This window comes from Eumetopias jubatus, unplaced genomic scaffold (genome assembly GCF_037043125.1).
Source record: "Eumetopias jubatus isolate StellerSeaLion01/CBP00866 unplaced genomic scaffold, mEumJub1_p1.0 scaffold_12, whole genome shotgun sequence".
NCBI lineage: Eukaryota > Metazoa > Chordata > Mammalia > Carnivora > Otariidae > Eumetopias > Eumetopias jubatus.
In genome coordinates, this window is record NW_028274818.1 from 104,739,353 (window position 1) to 104,762,420 (window position 23,068).

The 23,068-nt window shown below is 40.4% G+C and overlaps 1 protein-coding gene across 7 annotated transcripts in view; it reads right to left on the minus strand.

Annotated features, from left to right (window-relative positions):
• Nucleotides 1-407: 407 nt before the first annotated feature.
• The window catches only part of LOC148162881 (cytochrome P450 3A12), a 32,583-nt gene continuing 9,922 nt past the window's right edge, over nt 408-23,068 (minus strand). For 6 of the 7 annotated variants that reach the window (XM_088016690.1, XM_088016686.1, XM_088016685.1 and 3 more), the window contains 9 exons: nt 17,030-17,143; nt 16,690-16,778; nt 15,223-15,371; nt 11,339-11,466; nt 10,287-10,353; nt 6,811-6,971; nt 4,710-4,936; nt 1,994-2,156; nt 408-817 (listed from right to left, as the gene is read on the minus strand). In XM_088016690.1, coding sequence (XP_087872816.1) covers nt 722-817; nt 1,994-2,156; nt 4,710-4,936; nt 6,811-6,971; nt 10,287-10,353; nt 11,339-11,466; nt 15,223-15,371; nt 16,690-16,778; nt 17,030-17,143 — 1,194 coding nt within the window. In that variant the 3' untranslated portion in view covers nt 408-721. Of the gene's footprint in view, nt 818-1,993; nt 2,157-3,481; nt 4,198-4,709; nt 4,937-6,810; nt 6,972-10,286; nt 10,354-11,338; nt 11,467-15,222; nt 15,372-16,689; nt 16,779-17,029; nt 17,144-23,068 lie in introns of those variants that run through there. The other variant, XM_088016689.1, reaches the window with a different exon arrangement.

The window sequence follows — 23,068 nt, forward strand, 5'->3', positions numbered from 1 at the left end:
GGGAGAAGGAGAAGCAGACTCCCTGCTGAGCACAGTGTCTGATGTGGGACTCGATCCCAGGACCTTGGGATCATGACCTGAGCTGAAGGCAGACGCTTAACTGACTGAGCCACCCAGGTGCCCCAACTCCCACCTATCTTTGCATATCACATTGGAGTTCTGAACAAGCTCCACCCACTCAGTAACTATATGGTCAAAATACTCAGTCATTGGCTCTCACTCATCAGTTCTACGGATTCCCCGTCAATGTGCACGAAACCATCAGTTAGTACTTTTGTAAAGAGATGTTGATTGACTGGCTCAGTGTATTATTTAATGTAAAATATTCAAAATAAGACATGTGATATAAATGTCACTACCACAGTCATGACACGAATTCTTGTTTTCATTAAAGTTTGTTGATAAAATTGTTGAGAAAGTTTTATTCTTGATCTGTGCTCAGGGGAGTAGTTGGTACTAACTGGGGGTAGTGTATGTGAACAAGGCAGGCTGAGTCTACATCTCTGGCAATTAGTATCACCTCCTTTACTCTCCACAATATATAATGCTCCACACAGACAGCAAAAAAGCTAAATGAATGTACAGAATCCCTAGTCATCCGTCATGGGCAGTACATGAAGGCCATCTTCATTTCTGGGTTTTACTCACAAAGAAAATTGAAGTCTCTGGTAATCTGGGATACAGCTTCTTGAAGAACAAAGGGGGAAGTCTTTAGAGAAAGTCAGGCTCCACTCACACTCCCATCTCTTGGCTCAATCTTGAGAACAATGGGTTTTTCTGGTTTAATTAACCCTTGAGTACTTAATTTCAGGGGGATCTGCAACAGTTAAGCATACGAGAACCAACAAATGAACCCTGCCAACAACAGAAGCAAAGCAGGCAAGATACATGAAGGACAATAATGCATTACAAACATATAAATACTATTTTTAGATTCATCTATCTCTGATTCTTTAAAATTACTCTGTAAGCTGTCAAAATGGAGCATGGAAGCATTCATCCATCACTCTTTCAACAGAACATCTATTGAATACTTACTCTGTACCAGGCTGGAGACACACTCATATTGGCTGGTGTTTGTTTGTTGTTGTTTTTTTTTTTTAATTTTAAGAAAAAAGGATGAGTGTTTAAATTTTAAAACAGGTTCTTAGCCATTGTGGCAAACAATTCCAAAAAGTGCCAGAGTTAATTTTCATATGTGGAAACTTGAGTGTTTATGACACATTTTATTGTGTGGACATCCATAGTGCTAAACATCTTGTCACCTCTGCCATGGAAACACCCATTCATGATGACAGATTGGGATGGGATGGGAGCACAGCCTGACTGGAGCCAGGCTTGCAGAAGGTGGAGCCAAGTAGCCAGGATGGCCTGGACCCTGGGAGTCCCTCCCATCAGGCAGACATGCTTCACACCACTGATTCTCAACCTTGCTTGCCCTTGAGAATCATGGGGGCACTTTTAAAAGCCACACTCTGGGAGAATTACATTAGAGTTTCTGAGATGACCTGGGCATCGGATTTTTACAAACCCACTGATTCCCATGTACAATGAGGGTTTGAGAACCTCGGTCACTAGAGTGTTTGTAAGTTATGGTGGAGAAGAGGATCCTTCAAAAGTCACGTCATGGTTATCACTGCACGTCATGACTATGCACAACATGTTCCCTTCCTTTCAGTGGACTTGAAAGAAATTTAAAATACTGCTCAAGATCATAGGTCTGTGCATAATGATGTCACATGAACTGCACTGCCTATATGACCCTTATGATTGGGGGGTCATAAACCACAGATGTGGCACTCAAGAGCTGAACTTCCCTTCAAGGTCACAGATGGCTCTAAATAGATTCTCTGGCTGATAGAACAAAGTACTAAGGATAAATGAGCCCCCCCCACACACCACACACACACGACACCTATTCCATATCTCTTAGTTTCAAAGAAAAAAAAACAAACAATAAAACATTCTTTTTGCAGAAAGTTCTCTCTCTGACCTGTGTTTCTTCACAAGGTTTGAAGGAGAAGTTCTGCAGGACTCTGACCAGGGCAAGTTTCATGTTCATGATCGCAAACCTCATCCCAAGACAGTTTCGGGGTCCAGTTCCAAAAGGCAGGTATGTATAAGGATTTATGTTGTCCTTGTTCTTCTTACTGAACCTGGTTCCACATTACAAGTTGGAAACAAGTTAGTGAAACATAAAAACCACAAGAGCTACATATTCAGGGTTCTCAACCAGGGGTACATAGGAAACTTTGATGGGCTGGTTACTGAAGTCCTGCTATGCTTATCTGCTGTGACATTTATAAGCTACACTTCGTTGGATACCCCTTCCCCTATGGGAGCATTCAGTCTTGCTGAAGAGATGAGAGATGAATGCTGTTGAAAAGATTTATCTTAAACACTAGAATTATATTTAGGGTGGTGAGATGTTCACACTCTGATAGGCAAGCAAGAAGTGAGCCTGATTGAAGGAAAGGTAGCATTCTGCCTACACTGATTGACATTGGTCATCTATCCATGGAAAAAGGAGGCAGGAGAAATGCCTCCCATGATTTACATTGTTATTTTCCCCCTATACTTCCCTACCCTCCCTGCTAGGACCACCCCCAACAAATTAAACAGATCAGATTTTCAGATGATTTACATAGGCACGTGATGCTCTTCCACTATAATCATACTCACGGATATGAATAATCACTATACTTACTGAGTTTTTGTCTATCTGTTCCACAAAGCTATAAAGTCCTTGAAGGTTAGACTTACACTTTATTCAAAATTCATTCCTCCATATTTATATCAAGGAAACATGTGTTTTTGGGGAAATTGATAACGGCATTGTGGTGAGGTATTATTTAAAACTCGTTATATTACGGGGGCGCCTGGGTGGCTCAGTCATTAAGTGTCTGCCTTCGGCTCAGGTCATGATCCCAGGGTCCTGGGATCGAGCCCGGCATCAGGCTCCCCGCTCAGCGGGAAGCCTGCTTCTCCCTCTCCCTCTGCTACTCCCCCTGCTTGTGTTCCCTCTCTCACTGTGTCTCTCTCTGTCAAATAAATAAAATCTTCAAAAAAATAAAATAAAATAAAATAAAACATTATATTATGGAGAAGATGCTGAAACGTTTACAGATGATATGCCTTAAAGTAATATGGAAAACAGATAAGGAATTATGATGGTGTGTGGTTGGGGCAGCTGATATGGGTTCGTGGTTGTTGGGCAGGTGATGGGCACATAGAGATTCATTAAAAGTATTTCATAGACTTGTCTCTATAGAATATGCTTGTGCATATGTCAAAAATTCTCCACAGTAGGGGCACCTGGGTGGTTTAGTTGGTTAAGGGTCTGCCTTTGGCTCAGGTCATGATCTTAGGGTCTTGGGATCAAGCCCCACGTTGAGCTCCCCGCTCAGCCGGGAGTCTGCTTCTCTCTGGTCCTCTGCCGCTCCCCCACTTGTGCTCTTTCTACCCCTCCCCCCGTGTCTCTCTCTCTCTCTGTTTCTCTCTCTCAAATAAATAAAATCTTCAATAAAATTATCCATAATAGGCATTTTTAATACATGGATTTCATACTGCCTGGCACAGTCCCTGACACACTTAGGTAAGCACTTCCTCTCATGGCGGAATGAATCACAGACAGGTACAAGGGGTGCTCTGTGGTTTCCACTTGAGAGGCTATAGGAGAGGGCACTCCTGAGCTTATGGGCACCATCAGGTCCCCTGGTCTAGAAAACAGAGGACTTGGTCATTCTTGAGTTCTTTCAGCAAGTACTATGTGTAGATGCATTACTAGCACTAGGGACACCATGCAACAGGAGAAGGGCTCGGCCAGCAGGGAGTTAGGGGCAGGGGCTAAACGTCTAGATCCCTAAAAAGTTCATCCAAATTTTGCTCATCAATACAATAAACAGGAAAGCGAGGACTTTAGCAGAATTCAAGCTGCACCCAAAGCCACACTCTGCTCTGAATGATCAGAACGGAAAGCTCAAGACCCCTCCAAGGAGGATGTCTCAGACGGCTAGAGAGCAGATGAGCTTGCTTTGGATGAACCCCTGATACTGAGAGAGGTGGGAGCTGACACAGGACTGCAGCCACAGACAGCACAGGACCTTTGCGCACCTCTATCCTCAGGAGGCTGTTCCTCCTGCCGGCAATGTGAACTCAGCTCAACGGCCTCTGCTCTCACACTACAGCTATCAGAATCTGCGGTCCAGAGTTACAAAAATGCAATGTGAGAATGTGAGGAGTAAATTCAGAGAGCTAGAGAGAGCAGAAAAACTTCAAGGAAAAAAAAGCCCCATTTTCTTAAATGAGATAATGGTTAAGTATATTATGGTATACGCATATAATCACAAACACAAATACAGTATGTTTTTATAGCTTACTGTTACATTAAGTAAGTAGTTCAAAAAATATACAATGCCATCCTAACTTTTAGTAATCCATGTATGCATAGAAAAATATCCACAAGGACATATATCACGCGATCAATAATGATGTATGTGACTGGTCATGACATTAATTTTCTTTTTTCTCAACTACAGTTTGCAAAATTTTGACAACAATGATCATTTTGTAATAAGAAAAATACATCTAAAAATAAAAAGATGTACAAACAAATAATTGTACAACCACATGTTTGTCATCTATACTAAGGAAATATCAGAATATCCTTCAATATGAGGGTGGGTTCCCCTTTCCAGGGTTCCCTGTACCTTTCAGGACGGAACTCCTCGGGTTCTGGCCAGAGATCCAGGTCTCGGTGAAGAGTAAAGACCGGCACCATCACCACTGTCCCTTTGGGAATGAACACACCACTGATTTCCACATCTTTCTTACAGACCCTCTCAAGTCTACCACCGATTGTGTATAATCTGAGAGTCTCATTCAACACCATGTCGAGATACTCCATCTGTAGAAGGGCATCATAAGTGGGCAGTGCCTGGAAGGAAAGAAACAGATTTTGATACACTGAGATTTGGAATCAATATTTAACTCACTCTATACACTACTACCGAAGAGTTAGGAACACCTAAGAATCATTTGTTTTGGTAAAGGGCGTTTATGAACATTTTAATGACTACCATGTCTTTCGACCTGCTCAATGGCCCACTGACATGTGTGCAATAGTAATGACCAGGGGAGACCGCAGGGACAATCCCCTAAACAGGGCCTGAAATCCTTCCCAATACCAGGTATGGTTTTTCTTCCTCATGTGAACTAAAGGGACTAATAGATTGTGAACTGTAATCTTTTTAAAATTTTTTTAAAAATTCAATTTAGTTAACATATAGTGTATTATGAATTTCAGGGGTAGAATTTAGTGATTCATTAGTGGCATATAACACCCAGTGCTCATTACATCCGGTGCCCTCCTTGATGCCCATCACCCAGTTACCCCATCCCCCCCTTCCCCTCCCCTCCTCTCCAGCAACCCTCAGTTTGTTTCCTACACTTAAGAGTCTTTTATGGTTTCCCTCCCTCTCTGTTTTTATCTTATTTTATTTTTCCTTCCCTATGACCCTTAGTCTTAAGTGAAACATGGTGAAGTCACTCTTCCCTTTCAAAACAGGAGTCACACACCAGCACCATGGAAGCAGAATGTGCAACAGAAAATATCCTCTCTTTCACATAAACTCTTCTAGTGGAAATATCCTGCTCCCTACCTTTCAATTACATTTACAGTATTTAGAGAGAAAAACTCTATTATATAAAAAGTATAAATAACTGGGGGAGACCCTACTTCCTTTCAACCCAAAAAGGGCAAGAGAAGGGTAGGATTGGATGCTACCAAATGTGGACACACAATTTCGGTTCTATGGAATGTCCTATACAGGATCAGAACCCTACTCTCAGTCCACCCTCTGTTGCTGGAAGGGTCTCCTTGTTGTTGCTTTAGGGTTTCACTGTTTGCCAAATAAGCCACTCTAGACCCAGAGGCCAGGTCTCTTCATAAGTAGGGAACTCCAGGTTGGGCAGGGATCGGTAAACAGTGTGGTCAATATGTGCCTATCATTTCGTGTTATATACATATTTTTTATTTATTTGAGAGAGGGAGAGAGAGAGAGACAGAGAGAGAGAGAGAGAGATCACAAGCAGGGGTCGGGTGCGGGGGGTGCAGACTCCCCCCTAAGCAGGGAGCCCTATGTGGGACTCGATCCCAGGACCCTGGGATCATGATCCAATCCAAAGGAAGACCCTTAACTGACAGAGCCACCCAGGAGCCCTGGCGTTATATTCAAGAGCCAACATTGTAGAGGTTAGAGGTCGATCAGGATCCAGGCACCCTGGCTCCTAGCTTGGCTTCTTCACCGCTAGTTATATGATAATTTAAAACGTTATGATGTCTCTCGGTGGCTCAGTTTCCTGAGTTGTTACATGGAGATAATAGGGTTGCCATTTCATAGGGTATGTGGCAGAGACACTCACTGCCCACCCAATAACCATGAAGACCCCCATAGTTCCCAGCCCATGGGAACTTAGGGGAAACTATTTTGCAAATCGGCTGTGAACTGATGAGATGTATGTCAGTTCGGGGCCAAACATTTGAAAAGCAAGTGAGCGACACTCTAGTTCCTTGTTCCCCAGCCAACAATTAGTCCCAAGTTCCAGATAATGCAGGTATAAGAAAGTAGAGCCTCTTTCCCCAGTATCACCGAATAACTATATGAAGCAGAGGCTCATCCCCATGTTGGACATGCTAATGTGAGTTACAAGTAAACCTTTTAACGAAAACCCACTTGGTTTGAGGGCTAATCTGTTACTGAGACATAACCAAGCCTATCCTGGCTCCCTCTTCAGGTAGGTACCGCTCACCTTATTGGGGAAAGTCGCATCAATCTCCTCCTGCAGTTTCTGCTGGACATCAGGGTGAGTGGCCAGTTCATACACAAGGAAGGAAAGAGAAGTGCTAGTGGTCTCGTAGCCAGCAAAAATAAAGATAATAGATTGGGCCACAAGCTCCAGATCAGAGAGAGCTAAAAGAAGCAAAGACATTTTAGCTAGAGCAGGTGAATAGAAAACATCACAGTTTAGATGATGAGAAATTTATTGGAAACTCCCAATTCCCTTGGGGGAAAATGTAAAAGCAGTTCAGAATCAAACTCACAGTGGTTTGCACTCTGATGTCTACCTACAGAGACAGAAAAGCAAGAAGTTGTCTTGCTCTGGTTATTGCCATGGTCTATACTATTCTTGGCCATCTGCTCCTGCTTATGCCACCCTCCCCACCAACACAGAGAGGTAATTTCAGGAACTAGCATTTCTGTCTAATGCACATAGAGTTTTCTGTGTGTCCTTTGGAGAATCTGACAATGACTTCAGTCCTAAGTCACATGGGATAGCATTCTCCCTCAGGAAAATTTAAATCCTCCCCAGCTAAAACAGAACTTAAATCTCTTTAGAGAGTTTGCAATGCTAAGGCTCAATTATCAGGAAGAATGAATGCTCTTTCATCTAAAAATATCTGCAGGAACTTAAGAGAACACAATTGGGCTACAGATGAACTCTTGCTGCTCAAAGTGTGGGATCCGCAGCATCTGGGAGCTTATTAGAAATGCAGAATCTCAAACTTCACCCTAAAATATCGAATCAAAATCTGACCTTTCATGAGATGTGGTGATTTGTGTGAACAACCTACCTTGAGAAGCACAGATTATACCTTTCTGAGGTCTCAGCTAATAGAAGACCTGGCATACAACTTCTCAAGTGGATGATCTCCAATATGTACAGAAACTATGACACAGACAACGTGAGAAGAGTGGGGATAGACCTAGGATAATCCATGCCATTAAAGGAGCAGAAGAAAGAATGTGTCAATAGCAGGGTACTGGCTGGCAAGAAATACAGACAAACTGAATGCAGTGAATGGAATTAGCAATGCCTATTCAATCATGGCCTGAATCGGTCACCTTCCTTAGTGCACGGCCCCACTCTGAATATAAGTTGGCACCTCTGATTTTCTCCTGGCAGAAACACAGCATGGTCATGCTCTAATCTCTTTGATCAGAACTGTATCAGGACATTTGGATACGTAGAGCACTGAAATGAACATGGCCTCTGCCACAAACACATAATTCACAACTAAAGACAATTAAAAAGTGTAAGAAAGGTCTATAGAGTTCTGATTTCCCAGTCATACTTTCTGTGAGGCTGCTGTGGATCAATTCAACTATCAAATTCTTGCTCTCGATTACCATGAACCCCATGATAATCAAACTTTAGAGCTGTGCTGTCCAATAAGGTAGCCACTTGCCAGATGTGGCTATTTATGTTTCTTTTACTTAGTTATATTAAATAGAATATAAGATTCAGATCTTCAGTGACACTAGCCACATGTCAAGTGCCCAATAACCACATGTTTATAGTGGTTCTGTACAGAACCAAGCATAGATAGAATATTTCCTTCATCACAGAAAGTAGTAGAAGTAGAACGATAGAGAGATGGTTACATAGAATAAAAGTAGACACAGTTGCATACAATATATATATATATTATATACATATTATATACTAGTGGTGTGATAGTGTAAGCCCATCGTTTTTCTCTCGAATCAGCTGTTATATATTCAAGAATTTTGTGAGATGGTTGTCAAACCATAGAGAGCTTGAAATTGACCACAACGAGAATATTTTGGTCATAGAAACAACTATAAATCAAGACTCCCTTTTTCTTTCAGATGCAGAGACCATAATTACATCACTGGTTATGGATATAGAAATATGTATCTTCATCAGTCCTGTGTAAATATATTTGATGTTCTTTGTTTGGCCCACTGAGAGGAAATAGAAACAAAGAAACCCTTGTAGCAACGAGCACTCCTACATCCCAGATTTTGTTTTCTAAACACCATTTCTCACTAAAAGGAAACTGAGTTTCTCGGAGAAGTGGATGATTCCAGGGCTCACCAGGGGAAACAGAAGAGAAACCTGGAATGTCTCATAGCAGAATGCAAGGAAATGCTCAGAAAATGAATGGGCAAAGGATACAGAATCCTCTATGTGCTGTAATGGTGGATACACATAATTCTACGTATGTCTAAACCCATAGCATGTACAACACCAAGGGTGAACTGTAATGTAAACTATTGATTTGGAGTGGTAATAATCTGTCATTGTAGGGGCATTGAATGTAAAAAAATTACCACATCGTGAGGGATTTTGATAGTGGGAGATGCTGTATGTAGGTGGGGCAGAAGGAATATGGGATAAGTCTCTGTGTCTTTCACTCAATTTTGCAGCTAACATAAAACTGCTATAAAAAAATAAAGTCTAGGGGTGCCTGGGTGGCTCAGTCGTTAAGCGTCTGCCTTCAGCTCAGGTCATGATCCCAGGGTCCTGGGATTGAGCCCCGCATCAGATTCCCTGTTCAGTGGGAAGCCTGCTTCTCCCTCTCGCACTCCCCTTGCTTGTGTTCCCTCTCTCACGTGTCTCTCTGTGTCAAATAAATAAATAAAATCTTTTAAAAATTTTTAAAGAAATAAAGTCTATAGAACCCATAAAGAAGAAGAAAGAAAAGAAAAAGGACACAGGAGCCCACTTAAAAGGGCTTCTAAAGGACAAATCTGAAAGAATTGACAATCTAAATTTTAAAAAATGATGTAAGAGACTAAGTTATATTAAGATCATACTGACATATATAAATAAACAAATATAATAATGATGATGAATGGAAAGCCCACCTCAACAATGGACTATCACTCCAAATGTAGAAGAAATGGTAGAAGTAGAAAGCCATCATTTTGCAACCATCATAGTAATAATAGTTTTAATCAAATACCATCCATGGATGGTAAAAGTAGTAGGTGATGCTTTAAAGACAAACACCATATGTACACAGTCGCAAAGGCATCTTGCACTAGTTACTTCTTATTTACAAAAGGAAAAAAAAACTTGGGAGTAGATTAAGCCAGTGAACACAAGTTTAACTAAGTGTTCCAAAAGAAGGTTGCCAATACTGGGGCCAGGTGCCTCCTGATGTGATGAGCCTTGATGTGAATTTCTAGGCTGAGGGTCTGATTAAATGGGTCTGAATTAGGCTGGAGGACTGACATTGGAAACAAGCTCCCATGTGGCAGACCACTGACAGCTTTGTCTATCATTGCCCGTCAAGCCATGAAAAAACTGTGGCTGTGTTCTTCTGGAAAATTCTCTGGCTACCATTTGTATCTGAACATGTGTCTTTCTTTGATTTTCTGATATTCCATCTGCTAAAAATCTTCCTCCATATCTCAGAACCACCCCCTGTCTCTGAGCCACCCCATCAAGAGCCATCTGAAGCTCTCCTTGCTTACTTTTATGGGTGTTTACTTCTTTGGAATTCTGGGAGTTAATCATCAGCTGAAGAAAATCCACTCGGTGCTGGGAACAGAAAGAGACATTTCAATGACAAAAAGTCACTTGTGAAGTCAGAAATAAAACAGGGATGCAGTACCTAACTTCTTTCCTGAGAATATGGCCCCTTCACATCCAGAAGTTTAGTGTTTCCAGAGTCATCAGCGAACAAAAATGTCCAGCTACAGATCTTGGAGAGCATGATATTTCCCTGACAGGAATCCAGCCATTATGTCTCTTTGCTTTTTGGTTCTTGCTCTCTCAGGAGAAAGTCCCTGACTTCAGTCCTTTTGTTTTTCCAGCCTTAATTCTTAATGAATGGTCATATAGACCAATTCCCTGGCCTCTGCAGAGTCCACGGGCAGCTTCCATGTCAGCATCTTCCAGTGCCCCATCCTCCCAGAACTCTGCACAATCTTCATAGACATCCTGCGGTACCAGCCCTGTCTCCTTGTCCCACACACATCCTAGTGCTGGCCGCCAGGTCTCAGGAAGGCAAAGCCTTCTCAGCCAGCTTGCAGCCTCAGTGTCCAAAGAAGACACCTGCCCACTCCACATTATGATAGCCTCAAGTTTAACATAACCAGGTACCTGAGGGGAATTTCCACTGGAGAACATGTAAGAAAAGAGGCTTAGAATGAAGGGATTCTTTGTCACTGTAAGATCTGGCAAAATCATACTACCAGGAAAAATATTTTACACAGTAATTTTTAAGTTTTGACAATTTATTGAAAGGAAGTGGTAGTTTTTCTCTCATTGAAGATTATGCAGTGACATACTCGTTGGCAAGCTTATTCTTTAATTTTAAACATTGTCTCTCTGACTCATCTTCTTATCTCCTTCCCTGACCTCCACCTTCTTCATTCTCTCTAAAATGTTAGAAGTCTCCTGCTCTAAACCCTATAGTTCTCTACCTACCATAAAAACCTACTTAGAACTGTGTACATCAGATGTATACAGTTCTATAACAGATCAAAAGTGAACATGCACATGGAACCACCACCAGATTTACCTTTTGTTTATCTTTGAGGCGACTTTCCTTCATCCTTTGTACAGATTTTGTGAAAAAATCAGTAACACGTTTTGGAAATAGCCAGATATTTAGCATTTCAAAAACTGGGGCAAGGAATGGAAACAGTACTATAAGGGAAAAAAAGCAATGGAAATATCAGTGAAAATGAAAAATTTCCCTGGGGCAATTCTAATGTGGTCTACCAACCTGAGGATTAAAAGATACCAGGATTCATTCGTATCAGGAGTTATTCCCTTTATGACCTTTACTTGAAGTGGCTGAGTCGGAGCAAGTCACACATATGGGCCACCCCTAGAACAGCCAGATCAGTGTCTCCTGCCACATCTTTAGAGTGACCAAAGGAACAAGATTACATTCCTGGATCTCTTAGCCTTTTATTTTTGGACTAGAGTCTCAATAAAATCAATTATATTTCATACACTGTGATAAAAAAATCCAAAAGTGAAATTAGGAATATAACTCCTTTACAGTAACATCAAGAAGAACAGAATACTTAGGAATAGCTTTAACAAAGGAAGTGCTTATACTCTGAAAACCACAAATATTGTTGAAATAAATTAAAGATTTATGTAAATGGAAAAACATCCAATGATCATGGATTAGAACTTAATATTGTCAAGATGGCAATACTCCTCAAACTGATCTACAGATGAATGTACTCCCTATAGGAATCCTAGCTGCCTTCTGTGTAGAAATTGACACACTGAAATTAAAATTCATATGGAGGGGCGCCTGGGTGGCTCAGTCGTTAAGCATCTGCCTTCGGCTCAGGTCCTGATCCCAGGGTGCTGGGATGGAGCCCCGCATCGGGCTCCCTGCTCAGCGGGAAGTCTTCTTCCCCTCTCCCACGACCCCTGCTTGTGTTCCCTCTCTCACTGTGTCTCTCTGTCTACGGCCATACCACCCTGAACGCGCCTGATCTTGTCTGTCAAATAAATCAATAAAATCTTTAAAAAAATAAATAAAATAAAATAAAATAAAATTCATATGGAATGGAAGGGACCCAGAATGACCAAAACAATCTTGGGGGGAAAAAAAAGAATACAATTGTAGAACTCTAACTTCCAGTTTCAAAAATTACCACAAAGCTATAATGATCAAGACAGTGTGGTCCAGGCATAAGGAGAGACATATAGATCAATGGAATTGAATTTGGAGCTCAAAATTATACCCATGTGTTTATGGTCAACTGAATTTTGAGAAGGTTTCCAATACCATTCAATGGAATAAAAATAGTCTTTTCAATAAATGTTACTGGGACAAGTCACATGACCTCAGAAATTAGAATACATTCTTAAATATGACACTAAAATCACAGATAAAAATGGAAAAATACATAAATCGTACATCGTCAAAATTAAAAAGTTTGTGCTACAAAGACCACTATGAAGAAAGTGAAAAGATACCTATAGAATGGGAGAAAAAAATTTCAAATCATATATCTTAAGGGTCTTTTATCTAGAAGATGCAGACAACTCTTTGAACTCAAAAACAGAGAAACAGCTGAACCAGAAATGGGCAAGAATTTGAATACATATTTAGCTAAAGAAGTTATGCACCCCAATGTTCAAAGCAGCAATGTCCACAATAGCCAAACTGTGGAAGGAGCCAAGATGACCTTCAACAGATGAATGGATAAAGAAGATGTGGTTCATATATCCAATGGACTATTACTCAGCCATCAGAAAGGATGAATATCTACCATTTACATTGACATGGATGGAACTGGAGGGTATTATGCTAAGTGAAATAAGTCAATCAGAGAAACACAATTATCATATGGTTTCACTCGAATGTGGAACGTAAGAAATAGTACAGAGAACAACAGGGGTGGGGGGGAACTGAATGGAAAGAATTCAGAGAAGGAGACAAACCATATGAGACTCTTCACTTCAAGAAACAAACTGAGGGTTGAGGAAAGGAATGTGGGTGGGGGATTGGGTTACTGGGTGATGGGCATTAAAGAGGGCACCTCATATGATTAGAATTGGGTGATATACTCAACTAATGAATCACTGAATATTATATCAAAAACAAATGATGCACTATACCTTGGATAATTGAATTTAAATAAAAAATTAAATTTAAAAAAGAAGTTATGAAATAGGCGACAAGCATATAAAAAGTTGCTCAACCTCACTAGTCATTGCAAATGCAAAACAAAACCACAATGGGATACCCTTCACACTCATTAAGATGGCCATCATCAAAAAGATAGACAAATGTAGACCAACTGTTGGCAAGGATAAGCAGAAACCAGAACCCTCATGTTTAACTGGTGGGAATGTAAAATGATGTCATTATTGTGGAAAACAGTTGGGCAGTTCCTTATTAAATTAAACACGCTATACCTTAGCAACATAGCAAGTTACAATGCAAAGCATTGTACAAACAGCAAAGTTACTTCACAATTCCATCTCAGAATACACACCCAGAAGAATTAAAAACAGGTATTCAAACAAAAACTTGTGCATGAATGTGGATAGCAGTACTATTCACAATAGCCAAGAGTTGGAAACAACCCAAATGTCCCTCAAAAGATGGAAGGATAAACAAAATGCAATATGTCCATACAGTGGAATATTGTTCTGCCATATAAAGAAAGTTCTGATGCATGATGCAACATGGATGAACCTTGAAAACGTTATGCTAAGGAAGGAAGGCAGCCACAAAGATCACATGTTATATGATTCTATCTGTATGAAGAGTCCAGAAGAGGCAAATCTATCAGACAGAAAGCAGATTAGTGGTTGCTTAGGTCTAAGGAAAGTAGGTAGTGATAGTAAAGAAGTACAGGATTTCTGTGTTGACAACAATATTCCAAAAATTGAGTGCAGTAAAAGTTACACATATCTTTGAATGCACCAAGCAGAGTTTTCAGTTTCCTTGAGTTATAAGAGACATACAGTATTATATAAGATAAGGTGTACTGCATATACTTGACATACATATATAAAAATGATTACCACAATAAGATTAGTTAACATGCATCATCTCGTACAGTTATAAAAACAAAATTTTCTGCCACTATGATGACAATTTACAAGTACATCATACAGTGGTGTTAACTATAGTCATCATGTTGTATTTACCAGTCCAGTACTCCTCTATCTTATAACTAAAAGTACGTACCTTTGGTCACCTTCATTCAAGTCCCATCCCCCAATCCCTGCCTCTGATAACCACATCCGATCTCCTTTTTGTATGACTTTGTTTCTTGTATTGTTTTTTTATTCCACGTGTAATTGAAGTCAAACAATATTTGTCTTTCCCTGTCTCACTCATTTCATTTAATAATGCCCTCAGGATCCATCCATGTTGTCCAAATATAGAATTTCCTTCCATTTTTATGGCCGAATAAGATTCCATGGTATATACATACCACATTTTCATTATCCATTCCTTGGACAATGAACAGTCAGACTGTAAAAATTGAATTGTACATTTTAAAAGGAGGACATAGTCTCTCGTGGTTTGTCTCCCCCTCTGATTTCCCCCTCTTCATTTTTCCCTTCCTTCTCCTAATGCCCTCCGTGCTATTCTTTATGTTCCACAAATAAGTGAAACCATATGATAATTGACTTTCTCTGCTTGACTTATTTCACATGATGAGTATTAAGGAGGGCATGTATTGTATGGAGCACTGGTGTTATACACAAACAATGAATCAAGGAACACTACCTCAAAAACTAATGATGTACTGTATGGTGACTAACATAACATAATAAAAAATAAATTTAAAAAAGGGGGACATATATGTTATATGAAGTTATATCTCAGTAAAATTGTTGTAGAAAGGTAGGAAGGGAAGAAGTGAGGGAAGAAGGAAGGAAGGAAAAAGAGAAAACTAGTACTGTACGTACATAATGAGAAGAGAAATGGATTAAGGAAATCAAATTTTAAGAGCTTCTTAGTATTTTCCACAAAGGGATCCTGTGGGTTGTTGAGGGAATCAATGTTCACTCCAAACGATGTGCTGGTAATCACATCCATGCTGTAGGCCCCGAAGATGCTTAGTAGAGAAAGAAAGATGTAGATAATTAAAAGCGATACCTTTTTACTGTTCTTATCAAACACATGACACAGGAAGTACATATAGATTCCAATGACCAGGCAAGACAAGAGCCACACTTTCAGAACCACCTGCTACATCATGTGAAGAGTCTATATGCCATCACACTCACTCACGAGGTGCTCAGGAGGTGCCACTGATGCAGCTGGCCTTGCGCTAGGGGTCATGGGGACACTGCAACATGTTAGACACACCTCTGAGCACAAGGAGCTCAGTCATGGAGGGTTAGAGACCAAGAGCTGGACATATTACAGTAGCGTGTTTTGAGTATGGGCAGTAGAAGGTGGATTAGCACTGTGTCTGAGAAGGACAAATGGTGGAATAATTAACCCTTCCTCAGGGCCAAGTAGGTGAAATTGATTGGGATCTCCTCTCACCACAGGATCTATGCTTAGAGCTGATTCCTCTTCAGCACATGATAAAACACCAACACCCTGTTCTGTGCTGCCAAGAACACCATCCCTTCTTCTCTACATCCCTGCTAAGGCTCCTGAAAGACCCACTCTGTCTCATCTCCGTCAATCTGAGATTATCCTTTGGACTCACTCATTTCCGTAAAATATAAGAACAAGAATGTTCCTAGTGTAAAAAAAGATATTAAATTACACCAAAATTGACTTAGGGGATGCCATAGCTAAGTGATCATATGCCACTAGTTTCCTAGGACAGTCCCAATGTACATCTGTTCATCCTACATAATTAAAATATATTCCAGGGAGGGCAAAAAAAAAAAAAAATGGTCACCTTACCCATCCCATGAGCAGGGCCTTCTCTCTTTTGAGATTGAAAGAACAGCTGGTCATAAGAATTAATATTTAGTGTTTTGCTAATATCCTCAACAAATCAGGAAGGTGGTTAAGTTGTTCCAAGTTCCACATGTTAATGTTCCTCCCCCCCCACCAGTATGTACCAAGTGCCTTCCCCTCCCATCATTCCATACTCTCTACATTCAAAGATTTAGTACAGTTATGTGTCTTCTTTTCAAATAATGTATTTCTGTCTTCCAGAATATCCAAGGTGACAACTAAGCAGATGAATTAATCCTCCCTCATGTACACAAAAGAAGACCCTTTCTCTCCTGGCTGCTCTGCCTTTTTAGGTGAGTTACCTCTTCTTGGCTGGCCCATTGGGGTTGTAACATCATACAACTACCTCAGCTTGTTCACTGAGTAACTCAAGAGTGGGAATTTGGCTCTGTGGCAGCAGCTGGAAAGTGTTGTGACAGAGTCAGAAACCCAGCAGCTGCACTCCTACTTACTCTTTCAAGTTGATGGGCTTGCCTTTCTCTGCCTCCTTCCTCAGGTTCCTCACCAGCACATCTCCGTACTGGCCAATGATGGAGAACATCTACACACAAAATACAACACCACCTGAAGTTAAATCTGAGAATCAAGTCCTAGGATGACATGGCTTTCACAAGCATGGAGCAGTGAGTTGTAATAACAAATCTTATCATGTCTCTTGTAGGACATGAAAAGACCATTTTTACGAAGCCCAAAATCAGCAGCCTACCCTTTAGAGACGGACTGTGATTTTATTTCCTACCTGCCCCCAGATGCATTCCTTAACTTTCTCATTGAAGATCACTCTTTTCTTACCTCCTTGAGCTTTCCGCTAGTGAAGGCTGGAGACAGCAATGTTCGCATTCTCTTCCATTCTTCATCCTCAGATATAGAGATTGCACTTTTCATAAATCCCACCGGACCAAGAGGCTAGAAACAAAGAAAAACACAATTTGCCTTACATAAGTTTTGGAGGTCTCAAAGGTTGTGGAAAATTTGTTAAACAGGCAGAAATTATTCAACAAATATTTAGTGATTATCAACTTAGTAGTAGGCCCTACGGTAGGTGATTAACAGATACTTATCCCAAATGCCTAGCCTCTGGCAAGGCTGAGGACACATCCAGCCACCTGATGTGTTTTCCAGCCTTTATATTCCATCTCTTTTCAACATAAATGTGGTATGGGAAAATTTGGCAGGGAAACTACTCCTCCAGGGGAATACAGAGGATTAACACCTAGTGCATTCTCCTAAGCTGTGCAGAGTAGAATTGGATTGGTAGAAGGCAGCCAGATAGCCTGGAAAACTGTATGTTGCCTCAGACCAGTTCTGCCTTTACATATATCCACAGCATGAGAAATGGATGTCTTGATACGGAGATTTTTTTTTAAAAATTGTAGTTAACACTAAAAAGATGAGGAATCTAGTTGCTCTTGTGAAGAAATGATACAGTAACATGGAAGTCTCTTGTCCCTGTATTTTCCCCAAAGGGACATAAGGAAAAAGAGAAACAATTCTCTCTTCAATATATCATCTTGGGACTGGCCTAGCAAGCCAACCAGTTTGAATATTTCTTCCATTTTCCAAAACTATATTTTGTTTTAAAATGGATATCTCCATGGCTAAAGTTAACAACTCAGGGAAAAACAGATGTTGGCCACGATGCAGAGAAAGGGAACCCTCATACACTCTTGGTGGAAATGCAAACTGGTGCAGCCACTCTGGAAAACAGTATGGAGGTTCCTCAAAAACTTAAAAATAGAGCTACCCTACAACCCAGCAATTGGACTACTAGGTATTTTATCAGAAGGATACAAACATAGTGATTTTAAGGGGCACATACACCCCAGTGATTATAGCAGCAATGTCCACAATTGCTAAAATATGGAAAGAGCCCAGATGTCCATTGACAGATGAACAGATAACCTAAGACATGGTATATATATATATATATATATATATATATATATATATAATGGAATATTACTTAGCCATTAAAAAGAATGATATCTTGCCATTTGCAACAACATGGATGGAACTAGAGGGTATCATGCTAAGCGAAATAAGTTAACCAGAGAAAGCCAATTATCATATGATTTCACTCCTATGTGGAATTTAAGAAACAAAACAGATGAACATAGGAGAAGGGAAGGAAAAATAAAATAAGATGACAACAGAGAGGGAGGCAAACCACAAGACACACTTAACTGTAGGGAACAAACTGAAAGTTGCTGCCAGGGAGGTGGCTAAAGGAATGGGGTAACTGGATGATGGGCATTTAGTAATGAAGTAATGAGCACTGGGTGTTGTATGTAACTGATGAATCACTGAATTCTACCTGTGACACTAATAATACAGAACATGTTAATTAAGTTTAATTTAAATTAAAAAAAATTTTTTGTCATATGTGTGTTTTATTTTTATTTTTTCCCATATAGCTTTTTACTTTTTTTATTATGTTCAGTTAGTCACTGTAGAGTACATAATTAGTCCTTGATGCAGTGTTCAGTGATTCATTAGTTAACTATAACACCCAGTGCTCACCACAGCACGTGCCCTCCTCAAAATAAAAAATAAAATGGATACTTCCAACACCATTTCATGATAAAAACTCACAAACTAGGAAGAGAAGGAAAGTTCCTCCACCTAATAATGAGCATCTAAATACCCTACAGTTAACATCACCTCAGTGAGGAAAGACTGATATTATGTCACTAAGATGATGGAACAGGACACTCCAGCCTCTGTCACCCCACAAAGAACAATTAGACAGCTATCCACAAAGAAAAACAGGCCCAAGAGCTTAGGAGTCCATTGAAGAAGCTTCAGCAACACAGTGGAGAAAACTCCAGAGAATATCTGCACAAAAAAAAGTAAGGAAAATAACTTCATTTTGCCCGCATTACCCATGACCCAGGCCAGCACTGCTCAGCACCAAGAGGACACTCCGTGACTGAGACAGTTCCCCTTCCTGGGGAACAGCAGAAGGATGAGCAACTATTAGCCCTAGTCCTTCAGAACATGGCACAAATGACCTGTTCTGGTTTCAAACCTCCCAGAGACTGGCATGGCTGACATCTAGACACAGCTAGGAACAAAGAAGGGCAGGACTAGCAGTATCAGTCAAGTGGCAGGAGTGACCATGTTTCTCTGTGTCCTGCTCTGCAGAAGACCCTAGCAGCCTTTGCTGCTGAGGAACCAACAGCCAGTACAGCACTGTGCACCCTCTAAGATTTTGCTGCTGATAGTCTCACAGGTTTTCACAATTGCAGACTCCAGCTGCCTCAGTCCTGCTGTGTCCCATCTGTACTCACTGGAGTTGCCTCAGCCAGTGCCACCACCAACACTGTGAGCCCCAGAATCTACACCACCAGCCAGTTTGGCCTCTGTAACTCAGCATACGTACAACATCAGCCCAGGCTCCAGCAGCTTTCAGGTGCCTGAGGCCAGGCCTGACTCCTGTCACTGGACTGCAGTGCTACATGAGACCACAGCTAAACCCTGAAGCTGTACACCTTCACATGGCCGGCCTGAACTCCACTCACGAACCCCCACTGCTGTGCATGCACTACTGGCTAGCCCGGAAGCCACGTGAGTGCACACAGACAGCCCAGACACTCAAGGCTCCCTGTGTGCCCACAGTCGGACAGTCCCCACCACTGGCACTAGCTCTGTTTTGGGCATGAGCCTGCTTTCAGCCCCTACTGATGAGTGTGTGCGTAGCACCAGCTCTTGCCACCATTCTCCTTCCCCAGCCTCCTGGCATTGGATCTGGTGGTGCTGCTGAAGACCCCAACAGCCACTGCAGCCACAAAGAACCCTCCACTGCTCTTGCTGCCAAGGATCATGCAGTGGCTGAAGTTGTGGCCCCCAACTGCCTGAACCAATCATGCCCTCCTGATTATTTTAATTTATCCAGTCAGAGTGAGGTACAAAAATGAAAAGAATTGGGAAGAAAACCTACAGGACTTATAGGACACCAACAACTGAAACAATATTCATATTATGGGAGTCCCAGTAGGTGAGGAGAGAAGTGGACAGAATGTTTACTGAAAGAAACAATGGCTGAAAACTTCTCAAACCTAGGGAAATGTATGGAAATCTTGGGACATGAAGCTTAAAAGTCCCCAATAACACTGAATCCGAAAAGACTTCTCCAAGAGACATTATAATAAAACTCAAAAATTAAACCCAAAGAAAAACATCTTGAAAGCAACAAGAGAAAAGGAGCTCATCACATACAAGGGAACATCGTGGGCTGTCAGTGGATTCCTCAGCAGAAATGGTGAAAGGCAGAAGACAGTGGGTGATTTATTTCTTTTAAAGATTTTATTTATTTATTTATTTGGCAGAGAGAGACACAGTGAGAGAGGAAACACAAGCACAGGGAGTGGGAGAGGGAGAAGCAGGTTTCCCGCCGAGCAGGGAGCCTGATGTGGGGCTCATCCCAGGACCCTGGGATCATGACCCGAGCTGAAAGCAGATGCCCAACCACCGAGCCACCCAGGTGCCCCAGTGATTTATTTGAAGTGCTGAAAAAAATATCAACTAAGAATACCTTACCGAGAAAAACAAGGCTTTCAGAAATGAGAGGGAAATAAAGACGTTTCCAGACAAACAAAAGCAGACAGAATTCATTACCACTAAGCCTGCCTTACAAGAAATACTAAAGGGGGTCCTTCAAGCTGAAAAACAAAAAGGGCACTTACTAGGAACATGAAATCACATGAAAGTATAAATCTCACTGGTAAGTATAAATGTATAAATTCAGACACAGTGATATTGCAAACTGCTGATGTACAAATTACTTATAAGTCTAGTGAAAGCTTAAAACACAAATAATTTTAAAAACTACAGCTAAAATAATTTGTTAAATATACAATATAGAAATATGTAAATTGTGACATCAAAAACATAAAATTGGTGGAGAAGGAATAAAAGCATTGAGTTTGGATGTAAACAAAGTTAAGTTCTTATCAGCTTAAAGCAGACTGCTATATCTAGGAGATATGTTATGTAAGCCTCCTGGTAACTGCAAAGCAAAAACATAGAGTAGATACAGAAAAGATAAAGAGAAAAAAAATCAAAGCATATCATTGTAAAAAACAAAAAACAAAAAACCAACCCATGAAATCACAAAGAAAGATGAGAAGGAGGAAAAGTTGACCTATGAAACACCTGGACTAACAAAATGACAAAAGGAAATCCTTATCAATAATTACTTCATATGTAAAGGGAAAGATGAAAGGATAGAGAAAATGAATATTACTAAGCCTTAAAAAGGAAGGAAATCTTGCCATTTTAAGCATGGATGAACCTGGACAACATGGACAACACTCTAAAGGGACGAAACCAGACACAGAAGGACAGGATTTGCACGATCTCAATTATAAGTGGAATCTAGAAAAATAAAGTCAAGCTCAGTAACAAATCCTAGAATGGTAGTTATTAGAGGCAAATGGCAGATAGAAATCAAATGGTACAAAATTTGGGGAATGAGATGAAAAAGTTCTGGAGACTGAATATACTGCATGGTGAGTATAATTATTTTTTTAAAGATTTTATTTATTTATTTGACAGAGAGAGACACAGCGAGAGAGGGAACACAAGCAGGGGGAGTGGGAGAGGGAGAAGCAGGCTTCCCGCCGAGCAGGGAGCCCGATGCGGGGCTCGATCCCAGGACGCTGGGATCATGACCTGAGCTGAAGGCAGACGCTTAACGACTGAGCCACCCAGGTGCATCTGGTGATTATAATTATTAATAATGTACTATATATTTGAAATTTAAAAGTAGATTTTACATGTTTTAATACACACACACATCGGGCTGCCTGGGTGGCTCAGTCATTAAGCTCTGAGTTTGGCTCAGGTCATGATCCCAGGGTCCTAGAATCAAGCCCTGCATCGGGCTCCCTGCTCAGCAGGGAGCCTGCTTCTCCCTCTCCCACTCCCCCTGCTTGTGTTCCCTCTCTTGCTCTCTCTGTCAAATAAATAAATAAATATCTAAAAAAAAATACACACATACACAAAGAAACTCTGGGTGGTGACAGATATGTTAATTCATTTGTCATAATCACTTCACAATGTATACACAAATCAAAACATCACAGTTAAATATATACAGTGTTCACTATAAATATATATATATATATATATATATATATATAAATATTTAAATGGTAAAAGACTGAATGCTTGCCCTTAACATCAGGAACAAGACTAAATGTGTACCCTCACCACTCTTATTTAACATCTTACTAGAAATCATAGCTAATGGAATAAGACAAAACAAAGAAATAAAGACATAAGATTGGAAAAATAAAAATAAGAGTGTCCCTATTTCTAGTTCAGGTGACATAATTGTTAATGTAGAAAATCTTAAGGAATATAAAAAAGAACACCTCTGATTCTAATAAACGAGCTAAGCTAGGTTGTAGGAAACAAGATCAACAGAAAAATCAACCCTGTTTCTATATAATAACAAGAATATGTCAAAGCACAGTAAAAACACAGTAACAATTATAATCACACAAAGAAAGTGAAATACTTTAAATGTATATTTAACAAAACATATATGGCCTTCCTGTGCTGAGAACTAAATGTTGGTGAAAAGAATCAAAGAAAACCTAAATAAACACACATTGCATTCATAGATTGAAAGACCTGACTTAGGAAAGATACAGATTTTCCACATATTGATGGATAGGTTTAAGTCATGTATTACAAAAGCCCAGCAAATATTACATAAACATAGATAAGCTAATTCTTAAATTGTATGGAAAGGCAAAGGAGCTAGAATACCTAAAACAATTTCAACAACAACAACAACATCAAAAAATGGGAGGAATCACTGCT